Here is a 14,747-nt window from a genome sequence, read left to right as displayed (position 1 = left end):
TAGGTGAAATACTGCAGTTATATTTTTAATACATTAAAACATCCAGGTCAATATAATTTAAGTGCTGCAGCCATTACATTTTGTCATAATGTAACATTTGACCCTGTGCACATATCAGCTAAAACAGGGACTAAATTGCAATGCACGAGCTGACAGAGCCTTTTTTCCCCCTTTCTCCTCAGATGGTGGGGATGGTGATTGGTGCTGGCATCGCCATAGTCCTCATCGCCATCCTCATCTTCTTCATCTTGCGGAGGATCCAGCTTCGAAGTCAGTAATTGCTGAGAACCCCATCTCACCTTGCACATCTCACATGACATCATAGTTACGGAAAATGTGAACTTCTATGTATTTTTGTGGTAATTTGTCATGTCTTATATTTTGCAGACCGAGAAGCTCAGGAGGCACCCAAGTACCGCTTTCGCAAGAGAGACAAAGTCATGTTCTATGGGCGAAAGATAATGCGTAAAGTGAGTGTGTGGCTGGCATAACAGCCAGTATGCAAAATAGTGTTGTAGTTATCACTGGTTAGCTTTGACCCTCAGTTATGTCATTCCTCAGCTCTTTAGTCTACTACTACAGCAAAAATAATGGCACTTTTTAAACCTATGTGTTTCCCAACAGGTCTCGCAGTCTACCTCTTCCCTGGTGGGTACATCCTCTTCCTCTCGGCCGCGCCTAAAGAAGAAGCAGAAGATGCTCAACATTGCCAAAAAGTACACAAAAGAAGCTCACCTTACCCAACAATAAAACTTCAATGACCTGTGACTGGTGCACGCACTTTACTATCTCTTCATCTCATGCCTCTGTTTTTGTGTCTTTCTGACGTACAGGATCCTGCGCTTTAAGAAGGAGGTGCCCACTCTGCAGGCCAAGGAGCCCCCTCCCTCGGTGCTGGAGGCTGACCTCACCGAGTTTGACGTGGCCAACTCCCACCTCCCCTCCGAGGTGCTCTACATGCTCAAAAATGTCCGGTAGGTTTGTCGTCTTTGTCACGACTGCGTAATTGTGTTATATTTACCTGTGTGAAACACAGTGTTCTAAATTCCCAAACATGTCCGTACATCACAGAGTTCATTTGCATGATTTATAAGCGACTCCTGTGAGACATGACCTTTGCTTTTGCAGACATGCCAGTTGAGATGTGTGATTTTGTTGTGCAGCGGTTGCCAAGCAAACTGCTCTCATAAAGCTCAGTTAATAGCATTCCACACAACTTAACACAGATTAAAAAAAAGCCCCACATTTTCGAATATACAAACTGTGTACAAACCTCCTAACCTCTGTGTCATCCTTCACTGCAGTGTGCTGGGTCACTTTGAGAAGCCCCTCTTCCTGGAGCTGTGTAAACACATGGTGTTCGTGCAGTTCCAACAAGGGGAGTACGTCTTCAGGCCGGGCCAGCCCGACAGCAGCATCTACGTGGTTCAGGATGGGAAACTAGAATTGTGCCTTACTGGAACGGTACGCAGGCTTGTGTGTGCAGTGCACGCATGCCCGTTTATCCTGATTACCTGGTTGTTTCATGCATGCCATCGTTGTTTATGTGTTTGAGGATTATGTTACCTAATGTGTAAAAAGTTACAGCACATGGGAGAAAATCCAGTGAAGGGCTTAACCACGGGAGCTCTGACTCTAACAGCACATTAGCATCTATTAGCATCTGACTCATGATAATCTCATTAGGGAAGGAGGCCGATATGGCTGTTAGCAAAGGTTGCTTTTTTAATAACAAATATGTATCCTGCAGCCAGTTTCAGTGGTATTTAACCTCTTCTATTCCACCCCCTATAGTAGACCAGTTTTATCTTTTTTAAGGGGAGCAGGGGATCTTTAGGGGGAGCTAGCAGGTCACCAGTATATGCCTCTTAGAAGTGATATACATCAGCTGAAAGCAGGGCACCTGAGGATTAATTTGAGATGCAGCTCAGCACTGTGTGTCAAGTATTTCTAGTCATAAAGATGTTATAAACATTGTGTCTGTGTAAGGCACTTAGAAGGGACAATATGATGGCCATTCTCATGATGTACAATGTTAACCTGTTTTTTCCAATGTGGGTTCAACAAACAAAAGTGATTCTGCCACACACTTTCACACGTTATTTTGATATATCCCTCCTCTGATGGATTTAAGTTTGCTCTTTCTGCGAACGGGTCTCCATGCTGTGGAGCAAGATGAGCCTCCTGCACCCACACTGCTGTCAAAACTTTTGTTTGTAATCGTAAACGCAACCTCCATGATTCCTGACTGAGAAAGAGGCCGAACAGAGGTGCAGGATGAACAAAATATGTAAATGCGACCCTAAATCACAGAGATGCGAATTCACACTGGACTAATATTATCACACGTGACGTCTGTGTTTGGCGAATTATGGTAGGTAATTTGTGGTGGAATATATACCTTAGAAAATACTGACATGGCAGATTCACAAAGGATCAAGTTCACAGACGACCTCCGCTGTCCCCAGGTTTTACTCTCATGCAAATAGGGCTTTAGATGGGATATTTGTCCTTGCAGAGATTTCAGTCCAGGCTTTATCTCTATCTGTAAACCTACGTGTATCTGCTAAGTTCCTAGAACAGCTCATGAATGTAGGTTACATGATGTGCATGTCTTCTCCTCTTCATCTTTCAGGATGGCAAAGAAAGTGTGGTGAAGGAAGTTTACCCAGGAGACAGTGTCCACAGCCTCCTCAGCATCCTGGATGTCATCACAGTAGGTCACACCCACACAAATCTGCACAGACAAGTGTGCTGCGTCACACCTGTACACACAGGCTTTCTCCAAACATGCAAACACATTATTCCCACTCCTGAAAGACATGCAGCCCTGGCTATCAGTGTGTTGGACCCCACCCACCTCTTTCCTCCCTCACATCATTCACATTCACCGGCTGACTCATCTAACCCTCTCCGTCTGGCATACGCGTGACTCATACATTGATCTGTATATCCTGTAATAGACTGAATAGAGGCAGTGGGATGTAAATGCCCATCTTAATAAAGACGGTTAAATTGATTTTCATTTTTTTTAAATACATTAAAATCAACATCACTGTAAGAACTGTCCAAAAGAAGCAACCCCTCACATCAGAGCTTCTTAAAATGTGGACATTTTCTGAAGTGTTCTGTAAAATCTTTGTGTCCAGGGCCACCAGAAGCCTTACAAAACGGTGTCGGCACGGGCTGCAGAGGTTTCAACTGTTCTCCGTTTACCTGTAGAGGCCTTCCTCTCTATATTTGAGAAGTACCCTGAGAGCCTGGTGCGGGTCGTACAGGTGAGCTGTGTGTGTTAATCTGTTGATTTTTCTTCCAGGTTTCCCACAGATCCTTAAAAAGTCTAAAAAGGCATTGAATTCAGTAATCTAAAAATAAGGTCTTAACTACAATTAAAATATCTTTAATCGATCTTTTAAAAGTCTTAAAAATGTTTAGGACAAGTAGAGTAGGATTTTATTATTGTTTTTTGACATTACATTGCAAAATCTTAAATTAGTAGGTAACAAATTTCCTCTTGCATAAACATCAGGCAGATAAAGATAGTGGAACGAACAACATTCTTATTTTGTTTCTGGCTAAAGATCCACTGTCTGCTAGCTAACTATCACTGCATCCTGAATGACAGGGGCAAGTGCAGATTCAAGATTTCGCGGCTCAGTACATTTAAAAAGGTTTTCAAACTCAGTATGATGGGAATTGAGTCTGTGGAATCAGACATGCCGAGTGAGAAACATAGAGTCGCCCAGAGAGCGTGCCAACAAACTGCAGTTACTTTCCAGCTCTGTTCTACCCTCGTCTCCGCCATACCAATAAACTGTTTTGGTTTTTTTTTCAACATTAAAGGTAGATAATCTAACTTTTTCATTAGAACAAAAGTAATCATGTTTTATGTAACAATAAATATTTGGGCAAAATTGTCCCCAACCCAAAGTAATTGATGTCGGTTCACATTTGTTTTTCAAATCTTGGTTATCGTAAAATTGGTCTTAAATTTCATTCCAAGTGGCTTGAAGAAAAGTCTTAAATCTAAATTGCCTTAAGCTGTAGGAACCCTGTTTTTCTCTCTCTGTCTCTCTCCTGTTTTGTTTCCCTCTCCTGTCAGCAATAAATGTATGCTCGCTCATAAAACTGAAGTGGTTTTGATAAAATCATCTGTCGGTTTCTATGTGTGGAAAATGACTCACTTCCTGTTTTATTCTGCTCAGATTATCATGGTTCGTCTCCAAAGAGTTACAGTCCTAGCCCTGCACAACTATCTGGGCCTCACCAATGAGCTCTTTAGCCATGTGAGTTTATCATACACACGCACATGCAGACATATACACACACAGTACACCAGACGGTCCCATGCAAACATCTGTTGGTGATGTGGTTTGGCATTTATCAGGAATTCTACATCATTAGCTCAGTACACATGCTGCTTTTATTATGATTTGACTCGCTAAATGCTAATGTTGTGTCTCTGTTTCCACTCTCCTCCATCACACATACACACACACACACACACACACACACACACACACACAATACCACATACCATTCACACTTGTCCTATAGGAAATGCAGCCCTCGCGTCTGCCACCTCCGTCTCCCCACCCAACTCGCACCAGTCCCATACGGCATGGCAAGCGCTTTGGCAGCCTGACCGTGACGGAGGAGCACCGGGAAGCTGCCATTAAGGGTGAAGCTTCAGGTAGGGAGAAGACTGTAACAGGACGATAAAATTTTCTTTGGAAATGATTAACTCTGTGAGATACTACTAAAGTCACTCTGAGAGGTTGAGTCAGTTAATTTTAATTATATAAATATCTCGACTCTCCATTTTCCTCCCGTGTTTTGTGTTTGGCTGCTTGTTAAGTGTTTCATCTTTGGGTTTTCTTTATGTACAGGAGGGGAACAAGGGAAGGATGGAGCAACAGTGCCAACTCTTAGCAGGACCATCTCCATGCCTGTGGACATTGCTGGTGAGGGACTTCTCTCCTGTTCATGTGCTATTTTGAGAAAGTACTTGTGTGTAAACATTACTGAGGTGCTTGGGACATACTTGAGAAGAAGATGAGGAAGAGTTGTTGAATGATGCAACTACACCACAAAAGGGTTTGGCACACATATACTTAAACCTACTCACTCAGGTCCATTGATGTCATACCTATTTGCATTACACAACACGTACCTGGTCTTTTGGGCATATTCACACACGTCATATCAGACTATTCACCCCTCTACCCAGCTTCTTAAGCACGGGTATAAACAGTTATTTACCACGCTGTACCTGCTTGAAAAGACAGGTTCTCCATTCTCTGTCAGATGAAGCACAGTGCTGTTACAGAGGTTAAAAAAAGGTTATCTAAACCATCTGCAGGTAACGGCACATTGGCATTGAGAAATTTAAGGCATGAAGACACAGATGTTGAAACATGATAGACAGCTGTGAAGGCAAACACTCTCACTGCCCACATTTTCTCACTGATGCCTTCATGGCAATAGAAGCAGACAGGTCCATCATGTTGAATTTGCAGAGATTGAGATTTGATTTGTTTTGAGCCCGTCAAACTCCTTGCCCCTCTGCAAACCTGTCTAGTATGAGAATGAAAGGCTTACTCAAGCTGTCCAATGTGTTTAAAAAAGAGAAAAAAGATTTTTGAGCTATCTGATGTTTCAAACTTTTGGTACAGACATTTGTTTAAAAAAATGTACTTCTGTTCATCGTGTTTATACCAAAACAACATATGATGCATTATAAGCTGTGCCAATAGTATGAAATGGTATACGCTTCCTGTCTTCTTAGTGTGTTCAGCCCTACTCGTTTTATCTGCAGGCTTAATATCTCATGCCAGCCGAGTAGAAGCCATACTGTGAGAGTGTGGTACTTTTGTCTGCCTGAAAAATACCATCTTAGTGTCAGAATGTTCTGAATGTATGTGATGGCGGGGCAGTGGTGAAACCCACATGACCCAGATACAGGAAATTACCCTGAAGTGCACCATCTTGTTTCTGAACCACCTATGTTTATACTCAGGAAAAGTGAACACAGTTATACAAATCATCTGATTGTTCTCATAAAGGTTTATAGGATAATCGCCTCACTGACTTAAAAAAGGCTGTTCTTAATTTAAAAGCATTGTGTAGCCAACATGTTTCTGGTTTGTGAAACCTGCTGTAGCTTATAGATTCATGATCCTTTTTTTATTCAAGCCAAATATTTTGCCTCTTCTTCTATTTGGATTATTAAGCTTTTCATTTGTTCTATTCAAACACAGTGACCGCCGAAATTAAGATGTATGTTTTTACTTAACAAAAGCAGAATGTTGATGAAAGACTGAAGGTCTGAATTTTGTTTGTGCAGGTATACAGAAAAGTCTGAGATCGGACTTTGACATGGCGTACGAACGGGGACGGATCTCTGTCTCTGCAGAGGATGGCAACACTCCTCCTACGTTTACTCGGGTCAGTAAACTGCAGACTCTTGGGACATAAATGAGATAAGGTTGATTGATTTCCTGAAATAAAACTGGGTAATTACACCAGCAAGTACAGTGTTTGAGAACAAAGACTGAAAATCCACTACCTGGCATGAATAACAACAAAATATATCCCATATAAATGCCCCAAATATTAAAAATTAAGTGTCTCTGATGCTTCAAAAATGTTTTTTTCCTGAGAAATAACAATAAAGTTTTACTAGGAATGCTCTCCGCTGTGTGGTATTGAAATATTCATATTATTCCAAAGCATAACATCTTATCATAGTAATTAATAGATTCTAGTTGTGTAGGGGTAGATCTTCTTATTTTTAACAGTAGGAAGTCCTATTTAAGAGTGAAACCCGTCAAACATTTTCCTCTGTTTGTACCATCACAGTCTGTATCCCAGGACCAGCGGGAGAGGAGGGTGACAGTAGACGAGGTTCCCTCAGGGATCTATCTGTATCCAGAGGAAGAGTCGGGAGTGGACAATATCTTCACACCCGTGTCCAGTCGGTCCTGTGCTGCTTTGTTTGAGGAAGCTCAGAAAGAGATCCTCAAACTCATGAAGATTGAGGTTTGTTTTCTTGTTTGGTTCCTGTTAGCATCTTTACGTTATTATGTAATGGCATCACATGGCACTAATAAAGAAGCCACAGACACTGTTTTAAAGGAAACATAAAGCAGAACTTCTTGTCAAGTATTTTTCACACGCTATTTAACACAAACTGAGGTGTATACATTTTTAGTATTTTAATCAGATGGATTTTTCAGCTGAAACAGTCAAACCTGTGCAAGTAAAGCAGGATATAAACATGCAGTTCCAATCATCATGTATACTGTAGGACCAAATTCTCGTGGGTTAACTAAAAAAATAATAGGCTCATTATTCTGTTTCTGCATGAATGAGCACATTGTCGCAAATCACTGTGGAGCATCTGCTGACAGATTATGATGTGGAAAGGGGGTCAGTCAGAGGAGCGGGCGGCTAGGGCGGGCTGCAGATTCAAGACACAATCTCTCATATGTGTTTGGTAATATATATTAGCAATGATGACAAACCAGAGTTCAGCTGGACTGGAGACCACTAACAGATTGCGTTGGTAGGTAAGAAAATCCAGAACGCTCAACAGGTCTTGGCCACATCTATACAGATTAAATTCAGATGCAGTTTTCAACTCAAGACGAAATCTGGTGGGAAGTTGTATACATGTGTTTGATGCAACATGTGGTAAACTCTCTCGGTGTGCCTCTGAAGAGGTATTGCTGCACCTAATATTTCAAAAGATCATGTTGGTGTAACTGGATGATAGATTTAGTGAATGTTGCAGAATGATCCGTCAGATTTTCATCCAATGGTGAACAAAGGAGACATTTTCTCCACTCCTCTTTGACTCACTCTTTTATTACTAAGTGTTTGACTCTTATTCTGTCTTTCTCCTTAAATCCAGGAGCCATCCTTGATAAATGGGAAAGTGACTCTGCACCATGCAAAAGCTGGAGCCGTCTTAGCCAGACAGGGAGACCAGGTACTCATCATAAAAGATACCGAACCCATCTGTCTGCCTTTAGCTGTATACTGCCGCACAAAGGCAGAGTGCAGCAACTACAGAAGCAGTTGAGGGAAAAAAGGATTTTAATTTCATGCTGTCTTTTAAGGTCAATTATTTGATTATTTCTAACAGACTTGAGGGGAAAATGTTTTAAAAATTTAAATATAAATGTACGACTCTCATCACTACCTGTCTGTCCATAGTTACTTTATTTTATTTATTTATTTTTGTGTATATTTTTTGATATTGTAAAACAGATCTTTAAAAAAAAGTTTCAAAAAGATTCATGTCTTTCCTGGATTTTGACCAAACATATAGCCACTGTGCTTTACTTTTGTAGGGCAGTATAGTAGTTCTTCTAGTAGTAGTAGCAAGTATATTATCTAATATGGTGACTGATTCATTGCAACAAAAACTTGAATGTGTCACATGACAGCAACATTATTTTTCCCATCCCCTGTTTCTGTTTCTCATTTCCCTCTTTTAGGACGTGAGTCTGCACTTTGTCCTCTCTGGCTGTTTGCATGTCTACCAGCGTATGATTGACAAGCAGGAAGCCGTCTGCTTGTTCGTGACCCACCCGGGGGAGATGGTGGGTCAGCTCGCCGTGCTCACCGGAGAGCCCCTCATCTTCACCATCAAGGCCGTCCGAGACTGCACTTTCCTGAAGATCTCAAAGTCTGATTTCTACGAGTGAGTGGATCGCCTCTGATGTGAACAAACGAGAACAAGCAGTGTTTATAAAAGATTTACAGTCCATTTTCAGCAGGCATGAGTGTGATATTATTTATGTCCTCTCATTAATAAAATAACAGTGTGCCATTTAATGTCCTATAATATATAATAATAATAACATTCCAAAGTCTTTGAAATATCAATTTCAAATTAACTCTTGTTACACAGACTGATTGATCTTCCATAATTGCTGTATCCATTCAGTTCTACTATAAATCATCTGCTTACAAACCATATATATATATACTGTATAGCTGCTATTGCTCATATCCGTGTGTGTGCTGTATTCTGCCCCCTGCAGGATCATGAGGGAGCAGCCCAGTGTGGTGCTGAGTGCTGCTCACACGGTGGCCATCCGCATGTCCCCTTTTGTCAGACAGATGGACTTTGCTATTGACTGGATGGCTGTGGAGGCCGGCAGAGCCCTCTACAGGTACGACAAATATTTCTCTTCTTAATGCAAGCTGTACTTTGTCACTGTCCTCTTGTAACATCATATCTTTGTTCATTTGCTCAGTTTACTGTTAAGTTGTAATGGCTACTGTAATATCTGTTTTATTTTCTCTTCACACACACACACAGACAAGACGACCAGTCAGACTGCACCTACATTGTTCTGAATGGACGTCTGCGTTCAGTCATCCGCAAGGCAAATGGCAAGAAAGAACTAGTTGGGGAATACGGCAGAGGAGATCTCATCGGAGTGGTGAGACGAATCTTTTCCCCTCAGTCACAGTGTCATTCTGCCTGCATGTTAAAGACACCTCAGTTATCAAAATGAAATGTAGAGTTGAGAATGATTAATTTAAAAAGGACTGTTATTTTGATACATTGATGAATTGCTGTAGCGCAGTGATTTCTGTACTAGATCAATATTTTAAAATGAAATTTACTGTATGTCTTTAAATATTTTTACACTATTCCATCTAAAATGACAAGCCCAATCATGTTGCTTGAAATATTGATACATTATTTATCATTGCTATTACCTTTTTACTCTAATTATGGTTTTTACATCTCATGATCTTGCCTTATACTTCAGGTGGAAGCCTTGACCAGACAGCCAAGAGCCACCACCGTCCACGCTGTGAGAGACACAGAGCTGGTCAAACTGCCAGAGGGAACACTCAACAACATCAAAAGACGATATCCCCAGGTCAGTGTCTTGTCTTGATCTGGTTTCGGTTATGGTTGTGTGTACGGCTGAAATGGTTCTGATGCTTGATGTCTGTTTAGGTGGTGACGAGGTTGATCCACTTGTTAGGCCAGAAGATTCTGGGGAACCTGCAGCAGGGTCGCGGACCCTTTTCAGGTAAGGTGATGATATGGAGCATTTTATGCTACATATGTACTTTAACGTACTCCATTTACATAATCTGGTCCTGTCTTCCAGGTTCAGCCCTGAATCTGCCCAGTATGACAGCCAGTGCTGATGTCACCAACCCAGCCAGCAACCTCTCCACTGTGGCTGTCCTGCCTGTATGCGATGAGGTGCCGATCAATGCGTTCAACCTGGAGCTCAGCCATGCCCTCAATGCCATTGGTAGGTCCACAGATTTTTCAGCTGTCCACAACAGGATTGGTGGATTTCTGTTTAGTTCCTGGTTATACCTGAAGTATATTTTAATTCTGTTTTTTGTATTCATACATTTTACCTCTGTTGTCTGTCTCTTTGCAGGGCCCACTCTGCTGTTAACCAGCGAAATAATCAGAGAGCGACTGGGCGCCTCTGCTTTGGACAGGTCAGTCTATCTGAAAAACATCTCAATAGATTTCACACATACAAATAAACAGTAACAGTTATAATGATTAAATGAATAATTAAACTGGTAGATATCGTTTTAATGGACTATAACATAACCTCATCCCCGCTTTTCTCCTGTATCCAACAGTATCCATGAGTACCGTCTCTCCGGCTGGCTGGCCCAGCAGGAGGACATCAACCGGATTGTTCTCTACCAGACTGACAACAGCATGACGCCATGGACTCAGCGCTGCATCCGCCAGGCTGACTGCATCCTCATCGTGGGCCTGGGGGACCAGGAGCCTGCCCTGGGAGAGGTATGAGTGTTTCCAGGAGAGGAAAATTCCGTTAACAAACAAACCTTTCAAGTAAACATCATAACATTTTCTTTCCCTTTCTCTTTCCTAACTCTTGTCTCCATCCTCTGCTCTTCCCCTCCAGTTGGAGCAGATGCTGGAAAACACAGCAGTCCGGGCTCTGAAGCAGCTGGTTCTTTTGCACAGAGAGGATGGGCCGGGCCCCTCCAGGACGGTCGAGTGGCTCAACATGCGTAGCTGGTGCTCCGGGCACCTGCACCTCAAATGTCCCCGCAGGGTTTTCTCCAGACGCAGCCCCAGCAAACTAGTACGAAACAAACCGTACCGCCATTTCTAGCTGCTTTTATGAACTAGTTATTTTTAGTAGACATATATATTGTATTATGGTACGTTACAGTAGCTAGAATCAGGCGACCTATTGGACTGTAAAAATTGATTAGGCATTCCTTCATAACTGTAAACAAAGAGTGCAGTCATGAAATGATGGTCTGGTAAATCAGTGGTGCTTCAACATGAAATAAGTGCAAGAACGCTGTTAATGGAAAGCAGCTGCTTTTACTGTATTTTAATGTTAACTTTCTACGTTTGTGCAGAGGGAGGTGTATGAGAAGGTGTTTGAGAAAACGGCAGACAGACACAGTGACTTCTCTCGGCTGGCCCGAGTCCTGACTGGAAACAGCATCGCTGTGGTGCTGGGAGGAGGCGGAGCCAGGTGAGCAGGGCTGTCTAAAGGGGGCTGAGCCACAAGCATCTGTACAGACATGCAGAGAACAGGTTGTGTCTTACAATAGGGTTGCAATGGTGTGAAAATTTCATGGTATGATAACGTCTCAGAAAATATCACGCCATTTGGTATTGCGCAATCATTGTTATCAGTTACAGTGATCGTTAAAGGAATGAAAACAGAAGGAGTTTTTTATTGGTTGAACAAATGTTATGTTATACTTCAAACTCTAAGACATTTTTAAAATGAAGGTATGATAACACTGTCAATTTTTATACTACAGTACAACATATGAAGTCATCGAGTGTAGGTGACTGTTGTCGAACATGATTGTTTTTCCTCATGCAGAGGCTGCTCGCATGTGGGTGTGATCAAAGCTATGGAGGAAGCGGGGATTCCTATTGACATAGTGGGTGGGACCTCAATCGGCTCATTCATCGGCGCGCTGTATGCTGAGGAGAGGAGTGCCGTCAGAACCAAACAGAGAGCCAGAGAGTGGTCCAAGGTACAGCGCACGTCTACATCCATTAATCAGTTATTCTGTCATGCTCATATGATCTGAGATGACATTTTGCTCGTGAAGTAAACAAGTTTAACTCACCCAGAAGCCTTCAATTTAGTGTCTTTCTGTGTATTTAAAGGGGAGTGCTTAGCAGCTGTTGAGAAGCAAAACCATTTTGGTTTCAGACAAGAATAGGTAATAATTATTAGACTTGTATTCCTCTGTAATTTGTTGTTCAATAGGCAATGAACTCAGTCTTCAAAACAGTCCTGGACCTGACCTATCCCATCACGTCCATGTTCTCCGGTTCTGCCTTCAACACCAGCATCTATAAAGTGTTCCAGGACAAGCAAGCTGAGGTGAGGGACTGTGATACAAAGTCATTTTTCAAAGTTTCAAAGCAAATTTATTTAGTGCAGCAGAACAAAACAGCGTCTTGTTTTTGATGCAGTCACTGGGAAAATAATAACAAGATTAAGACACTGAAATACTCTCTGTAACCCCAGGACCTGTGGCTGCCATACTTTAACGTCACCACCGACATCACGGCCTCAGCCATGCGTGTTCACCAGGATGGTAAGTGACAGCTGAGCTGACTGCATCGGGTCACCACCCCTCTTTTTTACATCACTATATGGTGATTGGCTAAATGTGTATTATAAGCTGCTCAAGACAGTACTTGTTTGTTAGCAGAGTTCATCATTTAATAGCTTTATATGAGCACACATAAATGCAAACACACAAACAAGTACACAATAAAGGGCATGAGTAATTGCTTAAGTCAACATTTAACACAGCTCAATCAATAATACTGCTCTGAATGACCGAAAACTAATGTGTGAAATTGGCACTGTCATCAATTTATGTTTCAAAAGTAATTTAGCAGTGAATAGTGCTTGCAGCAGTCAGTCACAAGTAAAATGGCAAAGCAACTAGAGCTGTTGCCTAAGTGAATATATTGGCTTGCTGTTGCACTCAATTGATGTCAGAAGTGACTTTAGGCACTGTAGCATTTTTTATCCTTTATACATCAAGTCTATAAATAATATATTATAGTATTAGTAGGCACAACTTGGGGCAATACATTAATTTGACTGCCTTATGCATCATCTAGAGTGACAGGACTGCATGGCCCTAGATTTATGGTTTAAGGGGGGGGTATACTCCAAACTAAACTGAAGTCGGTTTGTTTTCAAATGGCTGTTGAATATGGCACCTTGAGCCAAAAAAATACCTACTGCAACTGTAGATGTGTTTGTGCAACAGTGTTCACCCCAGCTGGGGGAACTTGTGGGTCTCTTCGGAAGAAGACACGTTTTAGTTCCTCACAACAAGACGTAAACATGTTTAAACTTGTAAAATGTGATGAATATAATCCAGGAACATGAGGCTCAGAGAACATTTTTGAAAAACTGTAGCCATTTACATCACATCATGGATGAGCTGCAAGCAGGAGTATGTTACCGAGTGGTATAACAACCCAAATCAGTTTGAGTGGCCAGCCTGCATACATTGCTGCCACTAAAAGCCGAATGCATTGCTTCATTTTAGTAGCAATCACACTATTTTGCCCACATAAACATGCCAGTTTCAATCATGTTTGGAGTGTGCCACAGCCCAGGGCTTAGACAACATGTACAAAAGAATATGTATTTAAGAAAACACTGTGCAGATGTTTCTATGCTTGTGTATGGAATAATTGCAAATTTGTTCTGTTTGACTTGCGTAAAAAAAAAATTGCACCATCACTAACATTAGCTTATGTAGAGCTAGCCTGAAAGGACCCCCAACCAACCCCACAACTCCAGATGGCCTTGTAACTTTTTAGCATCATCACTGTAATGCAACAGTGTTGTGCATGAAATCAAGACATTGCACTGTCACTGTGAAGGCAGTGTTTTGAATTATTATAATTCAGGCTGATTACTGGATTTGAGGGGTTTGCTTATGTTTGCATCCTGGCATGTGTCTGAATTAACTGCTGGAGCAAAGCCTTTTCCTCTCTCTGTCTCATTGTTCCCATCATCTGGCTATCTCACTTTTACTACTCTTCCCTTTTCAGTTCCGTCCTTCATTTCTTTCTCTTTTTTCTCTCTTTCATTTTTACAGTCTCTTTCCATCTTAACAACTGTTTCTGTATCTTTATTTTCTTTTCCGTCTCCTCTTTTCACATGCTAAATTGATAAAGCTGTAGATTTTTCATGTCTTTTATCCATCATATTTGTGTCTAAACTCCCAGATTATGCCTTATATACAGTATACAGTGTATATATGTCCCTTACGTCAGGTCTCTCTGCACATAGAGATGTCACAGAGCTGCCCATCTATAGGTTACACCTTAGACAAAATAACCCGCGTAGTTGCTGATCCCAAAATGCTGTCTCCCGTCCCATGTCCGTGTCAACATGTAGGATCCAGAACACTCCACCCTGCTTCTCCCTAATTGCTCCTTAATGACATCCCATGTTGCTTCTCTCACTCATCACCATTCTGTGCTTTCTGTAGTTTCTCTGGTGTGCTTTTGTCAAACGTCGCTAGCGTGGTGCTATTCTGAGTATGTCACTGTGGCTCCAGCCATTTGGGGAAAAGAAAAGAGTTATTGTACACTGTTATGAAGGGTGTAAGGTACACAGTGTCATGAGTTTTAGGCTTCATCCTTTGGTTTTATCCAGTGAGAAAAACTAGACTGAGATTTGAGAAAAGTTGAG

At 41.6% G+C, this 14,747-nt stretch overlaps 1 protein-coding gene across 2 annotated transcripts in view; it reads left to right on the top strand.

The window, feature by feature from the left end:
- Positions 1-14,747, top strand: part of pnpla6 (patatin-like phospholipase domain containing 6) — a 35,216-nt gene that overhangs the window by 8,761 nt on the left and 11,708 nt on the right. For both annotated transcript variants that reach the window (XM_050044090.1, XM_050044091.1), the window contains exons 4-29: positions 183-270; positions 388-470; positions 625-716; positions 834-974; positions 1,305-1,464; positions 2,636-2,716; positions 3,150-3,278; positions 4,206-4,286; positions 4,558-4,693; positions 4,890-4,964; positions 6,347-6,447; positions 6,862-7,041; positions 7,916-7,993; positions 8,505-8,710; positions 9,054-9,185; positions 9,335-9,458; positions 9,795-9,908; positions 9,989-10,064; positions 10,146-10,295; positions 10,431-10,494; positions 10,645-10,813; positions 10,938-11,120; positions 11,407-11,525; positions 11,886-12,042; positions 12,282-12,398; positions 12,546-12,615. In XM_050044090.1, the coding sequence (XP_049900047.1) occupies positions 183-270; positions 388-470; positions 625-716; positions 834-974; positions 1,305-1,464; positions 2,636-2,716; positions 3,150-3,278; positions 4,206-4,286; positions 4,558-4,693; positions 4,890-4,964; positions 6,347-6,447; positions 6,862-7,041; positions 7,916-7,993; positions 8,505-8,710; positions 9,054-9,185; positions 9,335-9,458; positions 9,795-9,908; positions 9,989-10,064; positions 10,146-10,295; positions 10,431-10,494; positions 10,645-10,813; positions 10,938-11,120; positions 11,407-11,525; positions 11,886-12,042; positions 12,282-12,398; positions 12,546-12,615 (3,106 nt within the window). The remainder of the gene's footprint in view (positions 1-182; positions 271-387; positions 471-624; positions 717-833; positions 975-1,304; positions 1,465-2,635; positions 2,717-3,149; positions 3,279-4,205; positions 4,287-4,557; positions 4,694-4,889; positions 4,965-6,346; positions 6,448-6,861; positions 7,042-7,915; positions 7,994-8,504; positions 8,711-9,053; positions 9,186-9,334; positions 9,459-9,794; positions 9,909-9,988; positions 10,065-10,145; positions 10,296-10,430; positions 10,495-10,644; positions 10,814-10,937; positions 11,121-11,406; positions 11,526-11,885; positions 12,043-12,281; positions 12,399-12,545; positions 12,616-14,747) is intronic.

This window comes from Epinephelus moara, chromosome 5 (assembly GCF_006386435.1).
Source record: "Epinephelus moara isolate mb chromosome 5, YSFRI_EMoa_1.0, whole genome shotgun sequence".
In the NCBI taxonomy this organism is placed as follows: domain Eukaryota; kingdom Metazoa; phylum Chordata; class Actinopteri; order Perciformes; family Serranidae; genus Epinephelus; species Epinephelus moara.
This window is presented reverse-complemented; position numbering and strand designations above follow the sequence as displayed.